Source organism: Magnolia sinica, chromosome 13 (genome assembly GCF_029962835.1).
Source record: "Magnolia sinica isolate HGM2019 chromosome 13, MsV1, whole genome shotgun sequence".
Taxonomy (NCBI): domain Eukaryota; kingdom Viridiplantae; phylum Streptophyta; class Magnoliopsida; order Magnoliales; family Magnoliaceae; genus Magnolia; species Magnolia sinica.
In genome coordinates this window covers 493489-505529 of record NC_080585.1, presented here as the reverse complement: position 1 = coordinate 505529, position 12041 = coordinate 493489, and the positions used below count along the sequence as shown (strand labels likewise).

The window sequence follows — 12041 nt, the reverse complement described above, 5'->3', positions numbered from 1 at the left end:
ATATACTAAAATTTCTACAATTTCTATGTAGAATATAATTAATGCTTTTAAAAATTATAAAATACACTATAATCCCTTTGAAATACATCCAACCTAATTGAACTCAGTACGCAATCCGATTTCGACAGCTAGACTATATCTGGACTTTGCGACGGAAAAAAACTATAACAAGGGTATGGTCAACGTTGGCCGCTGAACAATCAGCATTTAACTTCAATTGGGAAATCCACGGAACGAGCATTTGTTAGGTATGGTCCATCCCCATATGCCGGTCCCTAGATGTGTGGAAGTGGCGTATGGAGGGATGTGATGAGGCCGATAACTGTCTTCCTAAGACACAGTGTTTTCCTCGAGGAAATAAAGCAGAAATAATTCTTAATAAATTTGAAATAACTTAATTAATGATTTAGAAAAAAATAAACAAAATAAGAAACCCTTTAAATAATAAGCTCAAACTTAGAATAAAGTTTTAGACTTAGACTTCAACTCAATCACCCTAAAAATGTAACTTACTATGAATAGTAAACTTATTATTTATAGATGGCCTTTATTCATACTAGACGTCATGGTTTTTGGCGAAAGATAAATGTCCAAGTTGGCCCAACCACCTTATTCTCCTAACTTTTCTACTATATATTCATATCACTTAAAAGGATCAAAAGTTATACTAGATTTAAAACTTACTATTTATAGTAAAAATGAAAATAAATGGGATTTTTTACCATTTATCCGATGGAATCTTGCAAATATATGGTGGGCAACCTAGCGGGGTTAGTTGGCTTAAGTAGGTTCTCCTATTCCAAAATCATATATATATATATATATATATATATATATATATATATAGAGAGAGAGAGAGAGAGAGAGAGAGAGAGAGAGAGCAGTGGTTTCCTACGAACTGTACTGCGTGATACTTCGTGCGCACGAAGGTCGGCTTACTTAGATAGTAGGTTGAGGGTGGACCCCACTGTGATTCCTTTGTGACATCCATTCCAACCATTATATACCTTGTTAAAATTCATGCACGGTAATGAAAAACTTATACGTATGTACTATTGATGTAACCACACCACATGAAAATGTAGTTATTGAATGCCCACCATTAAAAGAATCTTAAGGACTACAAAAGTTTTAGAATAAGTTGATATTCATGTTTCCCTTCATCCAAGTCTGAATGACATAATCAACAAGTTGGATATCAAATAAACGTTATAGTGGACACTAGGAAGTTTTTAATGGTCCGCGTTTAATCACGATTGTTTTCTGTGGTGTGGTCCACCTTAGATTGGATCTAACTCATTTTTTGAGCTCATGTCATAAAATAAGTTAGCAAAGTGGATAGACTTAGATAAAACACATGGATCATTGTGTGGGTCACGAGCTAGCACAACTAATAACAAAGTCAGTATTGGCAAAATTGAATTGTCTACTGAGTTACTCAGTACTCAGTACACTCTTATTTTATTGAGTAAACTGATTTGGGACCACCTTGAATGTATGTGGTCTATCCGTGCCGTCCATCCATTTTTTTCATCTAATTTAAGGGGTTGAGCCTAAAATTGAAACATATTCAAAGATCAAGTGGATCATATCACAGGAAACGATGGAGATAATGATTTCCACTGTTGAAACCTTTCTAGATTCCACAATGATATTTATTTGTCATCCAACATGATAGTAAGATCTTAAAGACATGGATGAAGGGAAAAAAACAATTATAAGCTTGATCCAAAACTTATGTGGCCCTTTACATTTTAATGGTAAACGTTTACATGCATAATGGAATCCACGTCCTGCTAGTCTTGCCATCCTATGCCAATAGGATGTGTTGGTGATGCCCACCTGAAATCCACTCCAACCATGAGGTAGGTAATAAAAAATTATCAGTAGGGATTAAACATCAGCATGATCCATAGTTTAGGTAGGGCACATTAATGGAAATAGTGTGGGAGGATGCTTACCATCCAAATTAATTCACTTGTTGTAGCTCACATAAATTATATATGTGCCTAATTTTTTATAACCATGCATGAATATTCATGAGACAGGTAATGGTTAGAGTGCATCACGGTGGGGCCCTTTAAAAAATCAACGGTAAGTATTCCCTTCTCCCACTTTTTCCTTTATTGTGGCTCACCTAAATCATGAGTCTAACTAGGTTTTGAATTATGTGGCTAAATTTTCATCCCAAACCTTGTGGTCATAGTAGATTTCATGAAATTATTGTGTTGGGCCTACCCCTGGCCTACAAGCTAGTAAGCTAGCCTCGATGTGCATGAAGTCTCTTACAGCTTATGTGTTGTAATTTGAAAACAAATCACCAGGAAGAGAGATCTAGACCCACCACTGCATATATATATATATATATATATATATATATATATATATATATATATATATATATATCAAAAAACTCATCCCTATTTGTAAAATATGATTAATTTAAGGTTTTAACGGTCCGAATCATTTACGCTTGCGATCGAGTCTTCTTTGATCCATCTTTGCCATGAAAGTATTTGCGACCTGCTTTACATCAAGAAGGTTCTTGCATAAGAAGAGTGATGGTGAGAGATGTGTGTAGGAAAAGAAAAATAAAATAAAATCAAGAGAGACTTGTTTTCCTCTTACATCAAGAGAGACTTTAGACAGATTTTTTTTATAAATATACGGAAAGAAAATCCTCAAGTTATGCTTGAGAAAAAGCTTGTATTACTCAAACATTATATAATGAATTTTCCTTTGACAATCATATGGGTTTTCCTTCTCGAATTAAGAAGTTTTTCACGTGTATATCTCTCTTTTGTTAAATGTATTTCAAAAAAAAAAAAAGGATGAAAAGAAAAGGAAAAAACATCTTTGTATTGTTGTCTTTTTGTCAAGACCTTTAGTCCACGTTACATTGTTGTAAATTGGTTTATAAACATTTATTCTCCTTATACACTCTTGTGAAATGAGCTATATAATATACTCTGGCCCGTACGCATAGGGGACCTCAAAAGGATCTCTTTAAGTTAAGTCTTACAACTTTTTTTTTTATTCCTTTTATTTTTATCACAAGCATTGGATGCGGCCTACTTAATAAGTCCTTTTCCATTGTGTGGAACATGCCTCTTATCTCAATTGCCATGATTATTTTCTCTCAGTAGATTTTTTCATAATGAATTAATCTCATTTTATAGAAGAGCTTAGGGTTCAGGTTTTCAATTAGACAAAATTGAAATTTCCTCTCTTATCTCATCCCTATGCTTTCTGATTTTTCTTTTCTGAGCAAAAAAAAGGTCGTGTTGTGGTGTTGGAATTCTCACATCTGGCGCATGCTGTGAATATCCATCGACCAGGCATAATATCCTGGGAAATAGTGCATCCACGACCTTCTACGCTGGTTCAACACATTAAGAGGCAGATCTATCCCAAATATACCAACAACGTACCCGCCTTAACCCAGCAACCATTCTGAATCATCATCCAGTGTTATTGCCGCCATCACATATCTCCACTGCAGGTGTGGAGTTCTATTAATTTGGTTTCATTATATTTGTATTTTCTCGTTTCCATTAATATTATAGTTCCAACATCCTTTAATTTTCTTTTCATTTTACACTTGTTGTACTTATTGTGGTTTTGTGAGTTGGTTTGTACAAACAATGCGCCTTATATATTTCTAGAAATTTCGAAGTGATTTATATAGAGGAAGAGAATTTAACATCTTCCCAACAACATCAATCATAACGTAAGCGGTATACTTTCTTTGGTATGCTTCATATCCAAGAAATAGAGAATAAATTCTATTTCATTTTTTGAATTAAAAAAAAATTGGGCAAATAACCAATCTCCATTATCCCATGGTTGTTTACATAAATAAGATTAGAGAACTCTCCATGCCAAAGTTTTCAAGAGCCCAACTCCATCCAAATCTACCAACTAGGAGATAATTCCCTTTAATTAAAAATTATCCTAACTCTGGGATTCATCTGGTCCTGTGCCAATTCCACTCCATGTTGAAGAATGGAAAAGCTTGGAATTACATTAAATAGAATTGCATTGCGTCCCGTTCCAATTTCACTCAATGTTAGCAAGTTGTTGTAGGTCACACCATGATGTGTGGGCTATATCTACACCGTCCACCCATTTATCGAGATTATTTTAGAGCACGGTCCAAAAAATCAGGTAAATCTAATGCTCAAGTCGACCCCACCATAGAAAGCAACGGGGATTGAATACTTGCCGTTGAAAACTTCTTTGGGGCCACGTAAGTTTTGGATCTACCTCATTTTTAGGCCCATGCCATAAAAGGAGGTTTCAAAACAAAAGAACAGTTTAGATATAATACATGTTTGTTATTCTCAATACTTTTAAATGATGGTGAGTATATTCATTCAATGTACCACCGTATTATCCACGAAGCAGGAAATTACTCTTATCCCATGGCAACAGGGGACAATCCCTGCCATGGGTAATAATTATGTTTTTTGAATCCCATCCCACCTAATCCCTTCTAATCCCACCGCCCAAACAGACCCTTAGAGAACTCTCCATGCCAAAGTTTTCAAGAGCCCAACTCCATCCAAATCTACCAACTAGGAGATAATTCCCTTTAATTAAAAATTATCCTAACTCAACTCCTAAACTAATTCAAACTCTCCAACAATCTCAGTTATGCTGGAGGCCCCTTCTTTCATGCACCTCCAAGATGTGGGTCCACACATTTTTATGCAGTCTCACCTCGGATCATGGTTGCATCAATCTTTCAAAAAGGCATGTTCAGTTAAGTTTACACAAAAGAAAAGGAGTTCCTTATAATGATCATATGAAATATACATAGTTGAAGTTATTAAAAAAGGTTACTGCAGTTTTTTTTGAAAAAAAAAAAGTAAAAAAGAGGACCCTGGAACAGAGTTTCACTAACTACCAGATGGACTTTTCTTTATTATTTTCCCAAGAAACCCTGAAATGCATCTGGACTTTCCCTAAGTGGGTTGCAAGTCGTAGCCAAAGTTGGGCTGGGTTTGGGAATTTATCAGTCTTGTGTCTGATGCATAGTGGGCGAGCCAAACTGACAATTTCCAATAAGCCCATGGATTAGAAATGCAAGAAATTGCTTATATTTACATTAGTACACCCTACCTCTTTCACTCAAACATGAAGATTGCACTAAAGCAGCAAAGCTCCAGCATAGATTAGAGGCTTAGGATTTCATAAGTTCAATGGCTATTAACTTACTACAGCTTGGAAGGCATTTTTTGAATTATGGTTTGTATATTAAGCAATCTCAGTTTTGTTTTGTAGAGAAAAGCACAAGAGCTTCACCAGCTCGCATCCCTGTCGAGAGCCGACACTTTCGGTAGTCTTCATAGGTGAAAGGGAGATAGAGGCGAGGGTTGTTGACATCCACAAGCTCTGGCGGCGCCTCCACTGCATCCACCTTTGGACCTAGGATGAACATGGCAATCGATATACGTGTTGCCGCTTCCTTGCATTGAACTTGGTGCTTCACATTATAGAATCTGCCATTGCTCCATACCTGCGCATTCACATGTAGACATGTTTCTGTTAATTAGCCTAAAAGGAAATCCCCTCAACGAATAACCACAGAAAAGCATAATTCAAAGGATTGAATTATGAACATTCGATTTAGTCAAGAGGGAAATGATAAAACCAAATGATGTTTCTGGTCTTCAAAATGAACAAGTAGCCCTCTAAGTCTCGATTTGAGAGCGACCAACTAATTGCTATCTTGAGCTTAAGATGTTTTTAAACTGCCGTCAAATATAGGACACTAACAATTATAATTCAATTCCCTGATGCATCCAATCAAACCCTAGGCGATGTTTGTATTGGTAGTAATCCATGGAAAATCACTCAAATGGGAAAAGGGTTTCCCTTGATGTGATATTTAAGCATGTGAGAATATAGAGGATTCTTCAAAGTAATCATTACAGTTATCCCAATTTTCCATTGTTGGGCACAAGAAGAAAGGCAGCCAGGGGTTATAAGAATTTCTTATAACTCTCAACTTGTTCATATGTATGTCAGATATGGTGCTGCTTACAGTGAAAAGCAAAGATTTTTCTAGACACACACGTAGGGCTCTTTCATTAGCCCATCTCTTATAACCCTTGGTTATGGACAATTTGTGTCACTAACAAATAAGGAATCCACATGTAAAGGAAATCATCATTAGATAATCATTGAATAATCCATTTCATTTGTTTATCCAAACATGCCCTAAAGTAAACACATGAATTTGTATTACCTTAGCAACATCCCCGAGGTTGACAAGCAGTGACCCTGGAAAGGGATCGACGGCTAAGAATGCACCTGTTTTGTCCATCACTTCAAGACCACCAACACAATCGTCTTCCTGGAGTATGGTGAGAAAGCCAGAGTCCGTGTGCAATTGAACTCCCAGGGAGGCTACTGTTTCCTTCGTGAAGGAGTATTTGTTTATCCTAAATTGGCATGGCCATGTCCTACACAAATCACAGTCTATGCCAATGCTTTCTGCTATCTTGCGCCCTATGTCCATGGCCAGCTCCAATATTGCGTGAGCATATGACTTAATTGTTTCACTGCCAATTTCGACAAAAAAATAAAAATAAAAATAAAAACTATAATTTATACAGCTCTATCATCTGATATCTGTGATTTTGCATGGTGGCCCCAAGAACCTAGTGGACAGTTAAACCAACTGATTGACTTGGGTCTTAATTCTAACAAGTGGGACCCATGATTCGGTGATCCAGACCATTGGTCTATTAGATGGACCATGCCTTCAAAATTCCCCCAAGATTGACACATTCCAAAGACCAATCTTCACACCTTTTTACTTCCATAGAATATGGAGTATAGAATGCAGCTGTTTCTCTCTTCACAACCGTTATCTGTAGCCAAAAGACCAAGATTTTGAGGCATGGCTCATCCAAGATGCGACGCATTGACCAGCAGTCTGGATTGCTAAAACATGGGCTGCTTATCAGAAAAGGATTTTTGCATAATCCTATCTCATTAATATGGTATTTACACTGCAGTGCCTATTAACATTAACTTTTCATTAAGCTACCTCATTAATCAAGTAAATTGTCATAGCAGTAATTTTCTCAAAATTAACAAAAAAATGTCAACTTTTCATTAAGCTACCTCATTAATCAAGTTAATTGGCATAGCGGTAGTTTTATTGAAATTGACAAAAATGCCAACCAAAAAGACTTGTAAATTCAGTTTTTGTGACCTTTTTTTTCTCACATCCATGCACTTACACCATAGAAGTTTTTCACCACAATGGATGCTTGAACCCATGACCTTATGAGTAACACCCGAAAGATACAACGACCATCCGCCCAAGTTTTGGATTGCCAAATCTTGAAGATATTTCGCGGCAGCCTTCATCAGCCATGTATCTCATCAGATCAGTGGTTCGGATCACTGAAACATGAAACCAGATCCCAGGGTTATAACCCAACCTATCTAATAACAACATCAGACTGTCAGAGTATATTACCTGATATGTCAATCTGACAGTAGAAACCTGCACCCATACGCTAGCTGTGATACCTTGGTACCCTACCCGATCTAATAGACTGTTTGGCCCTTCTTATTTAGAGGCATTACACAATACTTAGTCAAACAGTTTGGGGCCACCCTACCGGACATCTGGATCCGTAAACCATGGGCACCCCCAGGGAGTAGATTAGGTGCAGCCTGGCCTCATCCAAGATGTGTGGCCCTTACCATGGAGCCCACCTTGATGTATGTATTCTATATCCATGTGGTCCATCCGTTTTTTTAAATCATTGTAAGGGCATGGGCCCAAAGTTGAAACAGAGCTAACTCTCAGGTGGACCATACCATAGAAAACAGTGGTGATTGACCATTATCAGCTTCTTGTGGGCCACAAAAGTTTTGGATCAAGCTAATATTTATTTTCGCCCTTCATCCAACATGTCGATGGCAAATAAACATTACTAACTTTTTTTAATGGTGGGTCGTTCCATCACTACTGTTTCCTATAGTATGGTCCACCTGAGATTTGGATCTGCTTTATTTTTGAGCTCATCCCCTAAAATGATCTGGAAAAACGGATGGACGGAGTGGATATAGGATAAATACATCAAGTTGGGCCCCACAGTAAGGACTCCACCTTCTTGGGTGAGGCCGGGGATGCACCCAATCGGCTCCCCACTTGTATAACTGAAATTCTGAGCGTACTGCACAAAAACACTCTGGACCGTGCTGGTTTGAGTGGTAGTTATACAATGCAACGCTCGGGTAAAACGTGTGTAAATTATTAATTTTCAGTCATCCAAACTGTTGATATTGTGGGCTTCATGGTCGATGATTGTTGTCCCAAAAATCTCTAAGATTGGACAATCATAAACCTTTGAACAGACCACCAACAAAGAAACGGTTAAGAAGAAATACAGCAATGGTTACAATTCGAGAAATTAAAAGCCAAGTATTCTCTAATCTAGAGAATTTTGATGAATGTTCCGTCCATGGTGTGTCCGGTAGTATCAACATTTTAGATCACTGAACTATAGACCCCGCTAGTGGATAACATAGAAAGAAATCCTCAGATTTGTTATTTCTGCCAAGTGGGGCCCATTGCTCGGCAATCAAGGAACGGATCTGGTTTTTCTAACCGTAGATGGACTGCTTTCTTAACTTTTGGCCTTTAGGATTGTTGTACCCTATTTATTACCGTTCTTACGTAATTCAATCGGAAAGGACATTCGTATAGCAAGAGAAAAATACAACATACTAAAGATCTCTAAGGAGCTAACAGTGTCATAAGACAGAAAGCAGCTAAAAGGTATTCAAAAGCAAATCAAGTAGTCGAGAGGCATTAGGAGGTGAGGGGGGAGGACAACCAAAATAAAACCTCAACCAACAAAGTAAAGTAAGCGGCTGATAAACATATGAAAGTGGAAAGAGCAGTTGATAGGCATCCAGAAGCAAATCAAGCGGCCGAGAGCGGATAAATGATTAACGTTTTAAAGTTTAAGCGGATGAATGACATTATTTTTAAAACAGGCTTTTTTCCGTCATTGCACCAAAAGGTAGGCATATGGACGTTAATGTCCCTTATTAATAAAGCAATGTACTAAAAAGTTAGTTTAAATAGGTACCAAGATGTAAATACCATATTAAAGAGGTATTATTATGGAAAGATCCTTATGCAGAAATTAAAAAGGAATTTTGACTATACTAGCCTTGTGGTATGGTCAAAATCTCGAAAAAGAATGGAAATTTAAAATATTCCGATGGTAGCCTGTTGACAGATTTTTAAAAGTTTTTCATACCAAATTGCCACTGTCCTTAAATCAGCAATTGTATGGATTTTCAGTGAAGAAGTTACGTAGTATCCCAATCTCAAAGAAGTGATGTGAACAGGATTTATTATTGGGCCTACTGAAACTTAGATCAAATCCATTCTTTTTTTCTTTTTTTTTTAATAGCCATCTATTTATATGGGAAGATGCTAACTTCTTGCTGAAATGATATCTGTGTGGCCCACAAAACCTGATAACATATAACGTTGTCCGTCCCATACGAACTATTTTATTGTAATGTAGTCCATGTGACTGATGGATGTTACTCATGCTTCCAATCATGGCCTTCCATGAAATTTCTAAGTTAATTGATGGAGTGGATTCCACACATATGTGATTGTGGACCCCACAGACAATGTACGAACACCCTTAGAAGTTTTCTTATGGTGTAGTCCATTTAATAAGTTTTAGACAGTAGGAGTTCAATCATCATTGTTTCTTGTGGTGTAGTCTATTTAAGCCTTTGGTTTGCCTCATTTTAGGGATTATGCTCTAAATTGTTCTATTAAGATAATAGAAGGCATTGATAAATTATATACACCACAATGGCCCACAACAACCAATAACAATGGCTAATAGCCATTCACTCCTAACTATTTCTTTGTGGTAGGGTCCACCTTATCTGTGGATTTAACTCATTCTTTGGCTATAAAAAGCAATGAGATTGAAAACCTACCATTAAAAACTTCTCGTGGGCCACAAAATTTTTGGATGTAACTTATTATTTGACCCATTGCATTAAATTAAATTATGAATCCAATAGACAGAGTAGATCTCCGACACATACCCCATGGTGGTCCCCACGACCCTTAACACATGACACTGAGACCCATAACACATGACAATCTTGATCCTTAACACATACTCGATGGTGGGCCTCACAGACGGCGTCCTTGTAGTGTTAAGGGTCAAGGTCAAGTTTGTCATGTGTTAAGGGTTGAAGTTTTCATGCATTAAGGGTTGAGGTTGTCATATGTTAAGGGTCGAGGTTGTTAGGATCGATGTTGTCATGTATTAAGGGTCAAGGTTATTAGGATCGATATTGTCATGTGTTAAGGGTCGAGGTTGTCAAGATCAATGTTGTCATATATTAAGGGTTTAGGTTTCTGTGTCTCAACCTCAACCCTTAACACAGGACAGCCTAGACCTTTGACGCATGACACCATTACTCAAGCCCTTAATATATGATAACCTAAACCCTTAACACATGACAACATGGACCCAAACCCATAACACATGATAACATGGACCCTTAACACATTAGTGATACGAAGTCTAACTAAATAATATATTTGAGAGGTCAGATTAGTGGGGCCTTTGACAATGCCACAAGGCTAGTACGATCAAAAATCCCAATTAAAAACGAAGGGAAACCTGGAAATAAAAGGAGAAGAAGAACCTCTGTTGGGGGGTGGCGTCGAGTTGAGAGCAGAAGGTAAGGACAGCATCAGAAGAGCCAATGTCGTAGAGTCCCAACGCTTCGTAGAGAGGATTCCTGGAGTTGGGAGCCACATAGCCGCTGCCGGAAATTGTGTCTGTATTCCGGCGCTTGATCTCCGGCGGGCGGTCGAATAGAGATCTGACGACCGACTTCATCTCCGAAAGAAGCCCCGACGGGATCTTGTGGTTGACCACCCTGAAAGTTCCCCATTCTTCGCATGCTTGTAGAAGCTTCGGAAGCTGCCCTGGGAAATCCTCCATATCTATTACAGGGATTTCATTTGCCATTCCTCAGGGAGAGAGAGAGAGAGAAAGAGAGAGAGTTTGAGATGTTGGGACTGGAGAAGATGTGGCAGATGCTCAAAGGTAGAGAGGGCTGCAAAACACAAAAAGACAAGGTGGGTGGGCTATTCGTTACTTTTAAAAAGAGGTGGGAATACTTTCGTAATTTCCCTTCTTCAAGACTGCAAACAGGGTGAAAACTGACGATACAACCGATGGAAGCAAGAGCCCGTCTATACTTTAAAAGGAAGGCCGGTGATGGATCATGACATCCATCATCTCATCACTGCCCTTCCTAAAGTTACGGTAGACAGATTTCGATACGACCGATGGAAGCAAGAGCCCGTCTATACTAGAAAAGGAAGGTCGGTGATGGATCATGACATCCATCATCTCATCACTGCCCTCCTAACTGATGGTAGACAGACAATGTTGTTAATGGTCCACATTGATGGCCTGGATTTTTCTATAGTTGTAGCTTGGTAACGTGGCCCACCCATGATGGAACCAGGTAGTTGGTCTCTAACCAGCGGGCCACTTACTGAATTCCTTTTCAAATTGGATCCGATGCATCTGATTTAATGGGGATTGAATTCGGGTCGGATCCGGATCAAGATCCGATCCATGGTATAAACTCCTTTTAAACTATTACCAGTGAATAGAGTATGTTAGCTAAGCACATGGTCGGTTCTTGTTTATTAGTAGCGTATAATGGAATGAATTGGGTATTATTAATATTATTATTAGATTAAAAAAAGAAAGGCCGGCACGGCCTAACATAAACGATCCCAACCCCTAAAAATCTCCTTGATTTGGTCGGTCTATTTCCCTTTCAATTGAAGTCAGTCAAACTAGGTTAGAAAACCCTTCCATTTCATTTATCTGCCCACAAACCCCTTGTTTTTATTTTGATTGGATTTATATTTGCTGAATGTAAGGAAGAACCCAAAATCAAGAAATCAAGAAATCAAATTGGATTTTTTATTTTTT

General features: G+C 38.0%; 1 protein-coding gene across 1 annotated transcript; it reads right to left on the bottom strand.

Moving 5' to 3' along the window:
- Nucleotides 1-5146: 5146 nt before the first annotated feature.
- On the bottom strand, nucleotides 5147-11319 carry LOC131222305 (2-oxoglutarate-dependent dioxygenase DAO-like). The gene is made up of 3 exons (XM_058217329.1): nucleotides 10729-11319; nucleotides 6254-6569; nucleotides 5147-5521 (listed from the first exon to the last, which is right to left on the bottom strand). Exons 1-3 carry the CDS (start codon nucleotides 11055-11057, stop codon nucleotides 5270-5272), a joined length of 897 nt encoding a protein of 298 aa, XP_058073312.1. The 5' UTR covers nucleotides 11058-11319; the 3' UTR covers nucleotides 5147-5269.
- Nucleotides 11320-12041: the final 722 nt, after the last annotated feature.